Source organism: Bos indicus x Bos taurus, chromosome 27 (assembly GCF_003369695.1).
Source record: "Bos indicus x Bos taurus breed Angus x Brahman F1 hybrid chromosome 27, Bos_hybrid_MaternalHap_v2.0, whole genome shotgun sequence".
Lineage (NCBI taxonomy): Eukaryota > Metazoa > Chordata > Mammalia > Artiodactyla > Bovidae > Bos > Bos indicus x Bos taurus.
This window is the reverse complement of record NC_040102.1, coordinates 19,677,020-19,690,016: the sequence shown is the minus strand read 5'-3', so window position 1 is coordinate 19,690,016 and position 12,997 is coordinate 19,677,020. Positions and strand designations below refer to the sequence as shown.

Genomic DNA, 12,997 nt, shown 5'->3' with positions numbered 1-12,997 from the left:
AGAGTGACAATATACAGCCTTGACGTACTCCTTTTCCTATTTGGAACCAGTCTGTTGTTCCATGTCCAGTTCTAACTGTTGCTTCCTGACGTGCATACGGGTCTCTCAAGAGGCAGGTCAGGTGGTCTGGTGTTCCCATCGCTTTCAGAATTTCCCACAGTTTCTTGTGATCCACACAGTCAAAGGCTTTGGCATAGTCAGTAAAGCAGAAACAGATGTTTTTCTGGAACTCTCTCGCCTTTTCAATGATCCAGCGGATGTTGGCAATTTGATCTCTGGTTCCTCTGCCTTTTCTAAAACCAGCTTGAACATCTGGAAGTTCACAGTTCACGTACTGCTGAAGCCTGGCTTGGAGAATTTTGAGCATTACTTTGCTAGCATGTGAGATGAGTGCAGTTGTGCAGTAGTGTGAGCATTCTTTGGCATTGCCTTTCTTTGGGATTGGAATGAAAACTGGCCTTTTCCAGTCCTGTGGCCACTGCTGAGTTTTCCAAATTTGCTGGCATATTGAGTGCAGCACTTTCACAGCATCATCTGTGATTTTGGAGCCCCCAAAATAAATAGCTCAACTGGAATTTGAAATAGCTCAACTGGTCCACTAGCTTTGTTCATAGTGATGCTTCCTAAGGCCCACTTGACTTCACATTCCAGGATTGCAATATTGCATATACAGATTACACATTAAAAATGAAGACGCACTTTCTACTGGGAAGACATTTGTCAGCGACCTTGCATGGGATATGCTGTACTTGCATTCTGCCCTTCTAAAATAGCACAGAAAGAGAAGGCGCAAAAGATCCTATTATGTTCTATATTAAATTTTCCACATACAGGAGGGGGCATATATATATGTGTGTGTGTGTGTGTATGTATATATGTGTGTGTATATATACCAGTGGCTGATTTATGTCAGTGTGTGGCAGTGGCCAACACAACATCATAGACCAATTGTCCACCAGTAAAAAAAAATAATTTCCCTGTACAAAGTCATTTTATCACACCAAAAGCTGATTTCTTTTTCCTCTGAAAGGTTTCCTGATTTACTTCGCTTATGGCATTAGACACAGCCTGGAGGGTAATCCAAGGGATGAAGAAGATGATGATGAAGATATGTATTCAGACAACATTAACGCAGCAACAGAAGAAAAATCTGCCATGCAAGATGGTGACCATCACCAAAGAAACCTGAGCTTACCTTTCATTTTCCATGAAAAAACGAGCGAATGCTAGTGCCTGCTGGGACAGAACTGGTCCACAGTCTGCACGTACATCGTCTGCGTGGAGGGATCCATGACGATGTCATCACCACACCAGGTTGCCGTGGATTTGCTGCAGACACAGTTCACCCTAATTTACACTTACTCACGTGAACAGCACCTTCTCTGATGGCGACTCCATCTAGGGAAACCACTCTGGGCTCGCTGCTCCGTGATAAATATCCCCCAGATAGTGGGAATGTGGGCATGTGTGTGCATATGTTTGTATATGTTGTGGAATATCAATGTTAAAAGTTGTTGGTGTCTTACTCGTATTGCATTGCATTTTTCCAGTGTTGTCATTCATCGGTAGCCTGTACTGCACACACTAAAATGGAGGTGATCGCTGAATAGAAAAGTATCTTGAATGTGCCGGGTGTGGTTGGGGAAATAACTGTCGCTTTTCCTTATTGGACTTTATGTCAAGTTAGATATCCTAAAATTGCATTTACCCATCATTGTGTCTGTCATTGGTCTGGAGTAAGGGGAGGGGTAGGAAATGAGCCTTTTCTGTAACTTATAAATGTCGGCAGTGGGTTTAGCACAGTTTTCTTCTGTGAGGTATGACAGTTTGCTGAAAGTTTAGCCAATCGGAGTGCTTGTGTCTGCACTACCCCGCAGGGCAGGAGCGGCCTTCTGTGTCAGCAGGTGGCAGGCACCCCCTTGAATGGCTGTCTTCTTTGAGACAGTGGTCCTTAAATGTGAGGCCTTCACCTTGTGTGAATGATATCTTCCCCACTCCCCCATTCCGCCCCAGTCCAGTCGGGGTGGAGAGAGGTAGTGTGAGCTCCTAGGGACCCTTTGTGCTGGAAAGTGAAGGTGGTCCCCATGGGCAGGAAGCTCGTGTAAGTGGCAGAGAGGAGGATGCATTTGAAGATAGAGTAGTTACGTGCTTGGCTGAGATCCCAAGCACTCCTGTTTTAAGTCACTTAAAATAAGCCAGCAGAACCTCCCAGGTCACATAATTGGTGGAATGATTTATACCTTTTTCCATTAGTTAGTAAATAATCACAGTTCACAATTTATTTAGGGGTTTTTTTTCTAAGCCAGTAGTAAATTCTATCTTTACTACATGCAAAAAGGGGGGGGGGGCGATGAAGGAATACAAGAAAATTCCCCTGTTCTGATTTTAAAGTGCCTGTTCAGTTATTATAGGGCATTTGGCCCAATTTGAGGGGTTTGGATTTAATTTGCTTCTGATGTTTCTTTTGGAAACATTTAGGGATATTTTTCTTCCTCTATCCCATAAATTGTTCAGCACTTTTAATTTCATTTATTTTTAAATGACCACACTAAAACTACTGATACAAGTTCCAGTATTCTAGAAAAACCCATCAGTGGTTGAGGAATAGAATATTTCAGTTAAATACATGATTATTTAAAACGTCAAGCCAAAAACATTAACCTAATTGAATTAAAGCCATAGAAACACAATAACCTTTATATGAGTAATTTGTTTTTAAATGTATGACTCTCTAATTACTGTATTTCATTTTATAGGGTTATCCAATAAGTGGACTACTTATCTTCGTATGGTTCGCTTCTCATGAATTATTTTTCTTACAAATAATTACATGGTTCACGAGATGAGACTAGCACATTATCAAGCCCAGGTGACCAGCTTAATACAAAGGCAAAGAAAACACTGATTTTCTGACAGCTCTTCCAAAAGATCAGCCATTTTATTTTCATCATTAAAAAGCAAGTTTTGATTGTTTAGGAGTTTCTTGTGATGAAAAATCCAGTAAACAGGTAGGAAAGTCTGGGTGCCAGTGTTGTAGCATCTCGGATCTAGAACTCAGAACTAACATTCCACAATTTCCAGGGTGCACATAGTAAAATCTGAGGCCCAGTACTGCATGTTTTACTGGAGAGGAAGAGTTGGCTGTGCAAGAGGCAAAGTATTTCTGCAATCATTACTGTGGGCCTAATCCTAGATCTTTGCTGTTACTGCAGCATTCTGAGAAGCACTTTGATTCGGTAATCAGGCCCTTCACGTGGGAATATGAAGAGTTAATTTCACGTGTGAATATTAAACCTTTTACTGAGCACAATCAAGAAATTTATTTAGAACATGACAGGCAGCTAAAACTATTATGCCCACTGTTCAATTAGGAGCAGAATTGAGTTAAAAATAATTTTTCCATCTTGAAACACTTTACAAACACAATTGTCTATGAAAGATGCTTTGTTTGTGACTATCCTTTTTTTCTGTGAAAACTCAAATATCTGTTCATATGTATGTGTGAGTGTATGTGTTAATATATACACGTGTATATATGTGTGTTTGTGTGTTTCAAATGTTGGTGTTTAAGTCAGCTGGGTTTATGATGGGCTTTGGAAATGATCCTGTTGTCTAGATTTTAAAAACCCAACTGACAGAGAAAAATGTTTTGTATTGATAGGTATGCTTATGCAAAATGTTTAGGTTTTAAACTATTCTGAAATATATGGCAATTTTTTATGTATAATATTTTCTATAGATAGATTCTTTCAGAAAGATATATTTATAATGTTTCTAATATGAAATCACTGAAGTCTAGTACATTAGGTGCTTTATGATCTGAAATGCGGTGGGGTGGGGGCATTAGGGAATTTCTGTTTACTTTTTTCTGCTATGCCTTTTCTGACATTTCTGTCTTGGTTTGCGCTTTTTAAGGAAAAGTCAGTACTACCAGGTCTTTTTCTGTCTGTCTGTTACTACATTTGAATTCACAACCTTTTGAACAAAATGTTTTTGCTTTCTTAGGATTGCCAAAATGTTCTGTGTAGATTTTACTAGTAATCAGACACACTTATATAGACTTCTTTCCAGAAATTAAAAAAAATACATATGCATTCTCTTAATTGTGATTGATTTGCACTAGGAAATCTGCTCTCTGAACATTTTCAGTGAGAAACTTCTTATAATAGCACTTTTATTTTATACTCTAATGATTTGTGAATAACGATACAAAGGCCATACCGACCCTACATTTAACAAGGTAGTTATGCAAGTCCAAATTTTGAAACTATTTAAACTACTTATATTAGAACTTTTGATATATACTGAAATACAAATTATTGCTTAACTAATGTAATTTTCCCCACAGACGAATATCTGGAAAAGTAAGACCAAAACATCATTTGGGATATATACATTAATGAAAAACTAATGTTGTATCTATAAAACCTTCTGTTGTCAGCCACACTTGATAGAAAATATGTTTCAGAATTATCTGTTTCCTTTAAAAGACAAGACCCTAATCTTCTTTTAATTTTTCTGAATAAAGGATTTTTTAAACTTTAAAATTTCAAATAATAAATTTAAAATATTTTCTAAGTCCTGAGTATGTTACAGTCTTTTGAATTAGAAATTATATTTACCAAATTATTTTCTAAATGTATTTAACTGTTTAGCAGGGAGAATAAGGAAGAGTAATCGCCCACCAAGGCTGATGATGCTGGAGGGACTAGATTAGTCTGAGCTCCTTTTCCTCTTAGATCAGCATATTCTGAGATTATAAACCTCAGACGCAATTGTGCCAAGATTCCAACTCTTCCTTCCCTGTGATGTTGCCCGTGATGTTCTGTGCCTGGGTATCTGCTGATATGCTTCAAGTGACAGTAGAATTCAAACCAAAAATATGAATACAATGTCCCACCTGATTTTAAAGGATTGGGTTTAGAGTGTGCATCAGGAAATATTAATATACACGTGCTTTGTGTGAATGTCTTGTGGGGGTGTTATTAGCTTGTTTTGGGGGCTTGTTTTTGATTTTTGACTAGTGCCAAAGTAGTGTCTTCTCTCTACATTTTCTACCTAACATTTTCTAGCTTGTTCTAATATATCAAGGGAAGAAGTACCAAAGTTCACGTAGGAACTAATGCCAGCACAGATCATTGATTTTCAGACACATAGATGTGTGAAAATAACATTGTTTGACTTCATTGTTTAGCCCAGGTTCTTTTTTTATCTCCTTGTATAATTATATTTAAACATTTTTAATGGCTTTCTGGTTTATGAATTTTGAAAGGCCAGATCTACTGTTGTTGTGGTTGTTGGTTTAGGGGTTGGTTTTTGTAACATTCGTTATTGTTTTTATGTACGCAGTTTAGTCGTGTTCATTTCAAATGCAGTTTGTTACGGCTCAACCCAGTCGGCAACCCTGGGAGCAGCACTGTTGTAGCTTTAATGCACCTTAGCTGAAGCCACTGCCACTATCTCTGGCTTTCAAGAGCCTTCAGTGACCACTGGCAGCAGCTCCATGGGGATCATAGCCAGGACCGTGGGTCAGGCAGGCTGCAAAGTGTGAGTGTCTATAGCTACCTTTGTTGGGGAGTCTTGGATGACAGGGTAGGACATGAAGTGAAAAACTAAGGTAGTTTGGGGTCCTTCGTTTCAGCTCCGAACATCCCATGAGTACAAGGTAAATGATAAGGACCAAGGGCCCTCTCCGACTCACGGGAAGGATGGCTGCTCCCTGGAATGCACCATAGGCCCTGGCCCCTGCACTTTCCGTGCCAGCACCATCATCCTTGCGGGGGAAAGTACACGCGCCACGGCTCCGTTGGTAAAGAACCTTGTATTGCCAGCGTGGCAGGTTTCTCTGGCCCGTGCCTGGTTAACAGGCTCTGCTTCATCTTTGGTATCCATTTGTTTCATTGTTTTCTTCTGTTATCATTGTACTTAATAGAAACCGTTGATAGGGCCTAAAACTCTACCAAAATTCTATGTCTGTAAAAACCAAAAGATACTTTGGTCTTACTCAAATACAGAGATTTTGTGTGTGTGTGTACGATTGTAGATAATTCTAAATTTACATGTTTTTGATGATAATCAGTGTTCCTTTTTGCTTATAACGTTGGATTATTTTTTAGAATTTGTAATAAATAAAAACTGCTGCTTTACCACTGTAACATGTGCTTTCTAACCATGTATTTTTAAAATAAATTTTAATATGACTTATCATAGTGTTGTATGCATATGTATCATACCTACCAAAAGCTTACATTTCACACTTACCAAATTTAAACTGCTTTTTTATTTAGGCCACTTTAGAGCTCAGAAATATAGTACAATCTAAATGGAAACAGTTTTGTTGTTAAGAATACTCACGGGGCAGCCTACCACTGTACAACTTCCAAGTCGTATAAGAGACGTCCTTCACTGTACTCAGTCTTCATGACACATTCCAAACACCGGTTGCTCCTGAAGCATGCCACCCCAGGACCACACATCTGACGTCCTACCAATTCAACTGCCATTTATTTAATGGACCAGTCTCTTTGACATTGCTTTTGTCTGCAAGAAGCTCCTTGTTATGCTCCTGACCAAATCATAGCTTTCAGTAACTGGTAATCAGTTATCTATAACTAACAGAAGTTTTGTACTGTATAGTGAATAAATATTTATCAACTTCAGCCCTTTTTACCCTTTGATGGGGAGGGAGGAGTCAGTTTTCTGAAATAGTTTCAAGTTAGTTAAAATTGCAAATCTCCTAAATTATCTTCTTTAATTTTGAAATGCCATTGTATGTAGACTTTTAATTCCTGTTGGTTTTTTTGTTTTTTTTTTCCATAAATGGAAGGGAACACCCACCATGTTGAATTAAACTTGAGTATGAATTTAGCCTGCCTTGAAAACCAAGCTAAAACAGCAACATATTTTCCAAATGGAAGTCTAAAATCTAATTTATCTGTTATTTATTGTTGGCTTGATTAGCACTGGTAAGTAGGTTTTGAGGCCCCCCCCTCTGTGCTGGCACTGTGGAATTGTGTGAAGGGAGGGTCAGCAAGGTTGGCGTCTTCTGAGGTCCAGACCCTCAGCTTGTAGATGGCCGTCTTCTCCCTGAATCTTCACGTGATCTTCCCTCTGTGTGTGTGTCTATGTCCAAGTTCCCGCTTCTTATAAATAAGAATTCCAAAATTATTGTCCTAATACCACCATTAAACAATTATATAATGGGAACATAAAAATAGACTTGAACAAATGGAATGATATATAACATTATGACACATTCTGGGATAGGATGATTTAATATTGTAAATTTGAGCATTCTTCTCCCAAATAAAATCTCTATGCCATCATAATCACAACACAAAGTTTTTATGGAAGTTGACAAGGTGATTTCAAACTCCATCTGGAAGAGAAAATGTATAATCATAGTTAACATGAAATCAATGATGGGGGCATCCCTTGCCCAAACAAATAACAAAATATACTATAAATCCATCAGGAAGCTTCCACAAGCTTCTTATCCTCATCCATCAGAGGGCAGACAGAATGAAAACCACAATCACAGAAAACTAACCAAACTGATCACATGGGCCACAGCCTTGTCTAACTCAATGAAACTATGAGCCATGCCGTGTAGGACCACCTAAGACGGGTCATGGTGGAGAATTCTAACAAAATGTGGTCCACTGGAGAAGGGAATGGCAAACCACCTCAGTATTCTTGCCTTGAGAACCCCATGAACAGTAGGAAAAGCCAAAAAGATAGGACACTGAGAGATGAACTCCCCAGGTCGGTAGATGCCCAATATGCTACTGGAGACAAGTGGAGAAATAACTCCAGAAAAAATGAGACGGAGCCAAAGCAAAAACAGTGCCCAGTTTGTGGATGTGACTGTTGATGGAAGTAAAGTCCAATGCTGAAAAGAACAATATTGCATTGGAACCGTGAATGTTAGGTCTGTGAATCAAGGTAAATTGGACCTGGTCAAAAAGGAGATGGCAAGAGTGAACACTGACATTTTAAAATGGACTGGAATGGGTGAATTTAACTCAGATGACCATTATATCTACTATTGTGGACAAGAATCCCTTAGAAGAAATGGAGTAGCCCTCATAGTCAGCAAAAGAATTCAAAATGCAGTACTTGGGTGCAATCTCAAAAATGACATAATGATCTCTGTTCATTTCCAAGGCAACCATTCAATATCACAGTAATCCAGGTCTATGCCCCAACCGCTAATGCCAAGGAAGCTCAAGTTGAATGGTTCTATGAGGACCTATAAGACCTAGAACTAACACCAAAAAAAGATGTCCTTTTCATCATAGGGGATTGGAATACAAAAGTAAGAAGTCAAGAGATATCTGGAATAACAGGCAAGTTTGGCCTTGGAGTACAGAATGAAGCAGGGCAAAGGCTAACAGAGTTTTGCCAAGAGAATGCATTGGTTATAGCAAACACCCTCTTCCAAAAACACAAGAGATGAAGTTACATGTGGACATCACCAGATGGCCAACACTAAAATCAGATTGATTATATTCTTTGTAGCCAAAGATGGAGAAGCTCTATACAGTCAACAAAAACAAGACGGGGAGCTGACTGTGGCTCAGATCATGAACTCCTTATTGCCAAATTTAGACTTAAACTGAAGAAAGTAGGGAAAACCACTAGACCATTCAGGTATGGTCTAAATCAAATCCCTTATGATTATACAGTGGAAGTGACAAATAGATTCAAGAGATTAGATCTGTTAGAGTTCCTGAAGAACTATGGAGAGAGGTTTGTGACATTGTACAGGAGGCAGTGATCAAAACCATCCCCAAGAAAAAGAAATGCAAAAAGGCAAAATTGAAAGGCAAAATGGTTGTCTGAGGAAGCCTTACAAATAGCTGAGAAAGAAGAGAAGTGAAGGGCAGAGAAGAAGAGGAAAGATATACCCATCTGAATGCAGAGTTCCAAAGACTAGCAAGGAGAAATAAGAAAGCCTTCCTCAGTGATCAATGCAAAGAAATAGAGGAAAATGATAGAATGGGAAAGACTAGAGATCTCTTCAAGAAAATTAGAGATACCAAGGGAACATTTCATGCAAAGATGGGCACAATAAAGGACAGAAATGGTATGGACCTAAGAGAAGCAGAAGATATGTTGTCAGGAAGTTTGGAAAACTCAGCAGTGGCCACAGGACTGGAAATGGTCAGTTTTCATTCCAATCCCAAGGAAAGGCAATGCCAAATAATGTTCAAACTACCACACAGTTGCACTCATTTCCCATGCTAGCAAAGTAATGCTGAAAATTCACCAAGCTAGTCTTCAACAGTACATGAACCAAACCAAGAACTTCCAAATGTTCAAGCTGGATTTAGAAAAGGCAGAGGAACCAGAGATCAAATTGTCAACATCCATTGGATCATAGAAAAAGCAAGAGAATTCCAGAAAAAGCATCTACTTCTGCTTCATCGACTACACCAAAGCCTTTGCCTGTGTGGATCACAACAGACCAACAGACCGTGTTTTCCCTTTTTTTTCATGGAATGGGTTGCAATTCTGTCTATCTGTTGCCTCCCCATCACCTTAGCTGTCTGCTGTCAAGCCTATCAGGGAAGTCACAAAGTTCTCGCCTCCAATTTTCTGAGCTTGAGAGGAGAGACTTTGGGGGCAGCCCAGCCCTGTTGAAAAGCTTTCACAGGTAGTGATTTCAACAGTGCTTTGTAAGTAACAGGTAGAGTGCAGGTTCAAGTTTGACTTTGGGCTGCCTTGTCTATAAAATGGGGCTGATACTAACCACACAGCGTCCCTGGTTGGGTGGTTGTTGATATGAGCAACAAGAAATGTGTGGTGAGGTTTCTATGCTCTGTGTGGAGCGTGGTGTGCTCCTAACAAATATGATTTTCCAGAAATTGATGGTAGAGTACAAAATTCAATAAGACATATTTCCTGCCCTTGAACTCAGGAAAAAGCAGGTGAAAGAGGTGAAGCCGGATTCACAGCTCAATCATGCATTTTGTCTTGGCTGCTATGATATCACAAAGGATTCACACTGGGGAAGTGCTTGGCCCAGCCAGGAGGAGGTAGGGTCTGAGCCGAGCCTTGTAGGATGAGTGGTGAGAGGGCTGGCAGGTGGTAGAACAAGGAAGGGGACTTTGGGGGGCCAAAGGGGAAGCAGAAGCCTTGGTGCCCCCCTCCCACCCCACTGGCTGGCCCGAGGGTGCTGGGAGCCCGCTGTTTGCATGGCAAGCAGGCCAGGGAGCAGTGGGTGCTGAGAGAGAGAGCTGGAGAGGCCTGACCGGGCATGAGAGGTCTGGAGAGCCTTTGGAGGGGGTTAGTTGGGTTAGTGTGTGTGTGTGTGTGTGTGTGTGTGTTTAGAATTGTATTTGGAGATCAGTCTAATAGCTGGAGGAAGTATGGACTGAGGGGCAAGACAGAGAGGCAGGGAGACCAGATAGGAGGCTGTGGCCACTTGCTGGTGACACATGGTAACGCTGTGAGCTGGGGCAGAGAAGGAGGGATGATGGCCAAGAAGGGCGGCCTTGGTGCAGTCAGTAGGGCGATGAAGCAGGCCTGGGAGGGCATGGAGTGAGGGAAGGAGGTGGAGCCGGAACCCCAGGCTCCAGCCCAGAGTGATGAGCCAGTGGTCAACTTCTCAGAGTCCCGCGGGAGGCCCTGGTGCTGTTACTTGGATCTCTTTTCTGGCACAGTTCCTCCTGAACACCTAGTTGAGTCTTCTGTAGGGCAGTGGGGCTTCTGCTGCGTAAGAGAGGAAGGAGAAGTTTCTCCAAACCCTCCAGCAGAACCCCGGGGAAGCAGCTGGCCTGCCATGGGACCCTCTGAAGGCAGAGCAGCCTACCCCCTGGGAGTCCCAGGGGGCTGCCAGGTCTCAGCTGCAAGGGAGGCTCGCGTCCAGCAGGTACAGGGCTGGGTGCGGAGTTGGGACTTCCGAGGGCGATGGTCTTGTTGGTGAGCGCACGGAAGAGACTTGCTGGGAATGAAGAAATATATGCAGGGGGCATTTTTTTACAGAGCATCACGGCCATACCGAGCTGGTGGGACAGCGCTGGTGACATTTGGACCATTCTGGTTAGATGAGACACCGCAGGATTACGCCGAGCCTTCTCGAAGTTGGTAAACTTGCTAAAACGCGCGGGGACCTCGAACTGGCCGAGTGACTTGTAATTGACATTTCGCTCTCAGCCTCGGGAAAAAGCGCAGAGCTTCACGGCTCCACCAGGGGGCAGAAGAGGTCACATTACACAGATAGAGAATTAAAAAAAAATCCCCAAACTTTTTCCTAAAATTTGTGTTCTTCCTCCTGAAACCGAATCCTCCAGCTGCGGCGTCCCAGGCGCCCGCCCCTCGCCCGCCCGTCTCCTGGCGTCCCTGCCCTCACCCTACGCAGTCCGCGCGCCTCCAACCCGCAGTCCCCAGCGCCTCCGCCGCGACCCCTCGCCCTCAAGATGAAGATTTGGTTGCTGCTGGGTCTTCTGCTGATGCATGAAGCCCTGGAGGATGGTGAGTGGCTCTGGGTGGGCGGCATCCCGGCTTATGCCCTGACTTTTCCCCGGGTCCCCTATCCCCCGTCGTCCTGCAGGTCTTCCTCCCGGCTCAAGAGTCACTTCCTGCCCCGTGCACCTGCCCCCCTCCTAGGGGGATCCCCTTACCTCCCTCTCCTCACTCCCCTCGGAACCCCTGGAACAGTGGCAGCTGGCCCGACCCCTTAGAATCCCAGCCAGAACGGCTCCAGCGCTGCTGAAAAGCCCCGGGCAGCCGGGAAAACTGAATATCCCCGGGCAGCGCCTGGTCCAGCCCCCAGTGTCAACGTGTCGGTCTGGGAGGTGGCGCAGGGCGGCTGATCGCTTCCAGCGCGCGCGCGCGCGTGCAGCGTTTGCCCCGGGGTTTTTTGCTGGTGAGGCGGGGTGCCACCCAAGCTGAGCCTTTTGCAAAAATCGAAGGGTCTTCCTCCCCCATCTGCAGCCCTAGATGTGTTTCCTATACCAACAGGAGCTTAAATCCTGCAAGATATGCCTAAGTTTTACAACATATTTCTGGGTATCAAACCTTTTCCCAAACTTCTCAAAAACCCACAACTGTTATGCTTTTGACCTGATTGGAGGGGAGGGGATGAATCAAATGGGTTTTTGGACAATATGGGGGTCCTTGTGCCACTGCACTTTTTTGAATGTGTGCCTGTTCTGAGCCCACCCTGTTGTGTGGACCCACAACTACAGGGCCAGACTGTGTGTATGCATTACTGGGAAAGATTGAAGGCAAGAGGAGAGGGGAGGACAGAGAATGAGATGGTTGGATGGCATCACCGACTTGATGGACATGAGTTTGAGCAAGCTCCAGGAGTTGGTGATGGACAGGGAAGCCTGCTGCGCTGCGGTCCTTGGGGTCGCAGAGTCAGACAGGCCTGAGGCATTGAACAGACTGAACTGATTGTTCTGTTTCTCCATCTGTTATCTATGGTTCTGTTGGCATTTAATTGTTTGGGGAGGTCTGTTGTTTTTTCATTGGAGTTCATTGCATCTGGTACATCCTGGTATCTTGAAATTTCCCTTAGAATTCTGCTCTGCAAGTCACTATTTTTGCTAGTTTGGGTTGAAAAGCAGCTTTTACGGTTATGCAACCTTCGGCTGGAGCCAGCTCACCCTAGCTCACATTTTATCCACTACTCAGTCCAGACCAATTCCTTTCTTTCCCCGTGACACTAGAAACATTTGCCAGAAAATACCACACTTTGGTTTGCAAAGTCTAAAATGGTTGTGGACTTGAAGTTGAATGTGAAGCTCCTTAAGCCTAGAGCCTGGCTGGATAAAGAGTAGGCAGAGCTTCTCTTCGGGGGTGGGGCAGGGGTGGGAGAGCAAGTCCTCTTTGCCTACGGATCAGTTGGCTTGAGTAAAATGTAATATTAAATTGCTCCTGCCAGGTCCTTGCCTGTGATCCCTGAAGCGATGGGAATGCAGTATTTGGTATCACTTTTTGAATAGGGCAAGAGATGGTCAGACAAAATAATTTCAAATGGCCCATT

At 42.9% G+C, this 12,997-nt stretch overlaps 2 protein-coding genes and 1 long non-coding RNA gene across 5 annotated transcripts in view; 2 read left to right on the top strand and 1 right to left on the bottom strand.

The window, feature by feature from the left end:
- The window catches only part of SLC7A2 (solute carrier family 7 member 2), a 71,745-nt gene extending 65,540 nt beyond the window's left edge, over nucleotides 1-6,205 (top strand). For 2 of the 3 annotated variants that reach the window (XM_027530223.1, XM_027530222.1), the window contains exon 12: nucleotides 1,031-6,205. In XM_027530223.1, the coding sequence (XP_027386024.1) occupies nucleotides 1,031-1,230 (200 nt within the window). In that variant the 3' untranslated portion in view covers nucleotides 1,231-6,205. The remainder of the gene's footprint in view (nucleotides 1-1,030) is intronic. The other variant, XM_027530224.1, reaches the window with a different exon arrangement.
- On the bottom strand, nucleotides 5,368-11,793 carry LOC113885074. The gene is made up of 3 exons (XR_003509128.1): nucleotides 11,628-11,793; nucleotides 11,006-11,188; nucleotides 5,368-7,378 (listed from the first exon to the last, which is right to left on the bottom strand). It is a non-coding gene; the product is annotated as an uncharacterized LOC113885074 (long non-coding RNA).
- Nucleotides 11,261-12,997, top strand: part of PDGFRL (platelet derived growth factor receptor like) — a 74,679-nt gene continuing 72,942 nt past the window's right edge. Inside the window, exon 1 of the mRNA XM_027530225.1 lies at nucleotides 11,261-11,478. Coding sequence (XP_027386026.1) covers nucleotides 11,424-11,478 — 55 coding nt within the window. The 5' untranslated portion in view covers nucleotides 11,261-11,423. The remainder of the gene's footprint in view (nucleotides 11,479-12,997) is intronic.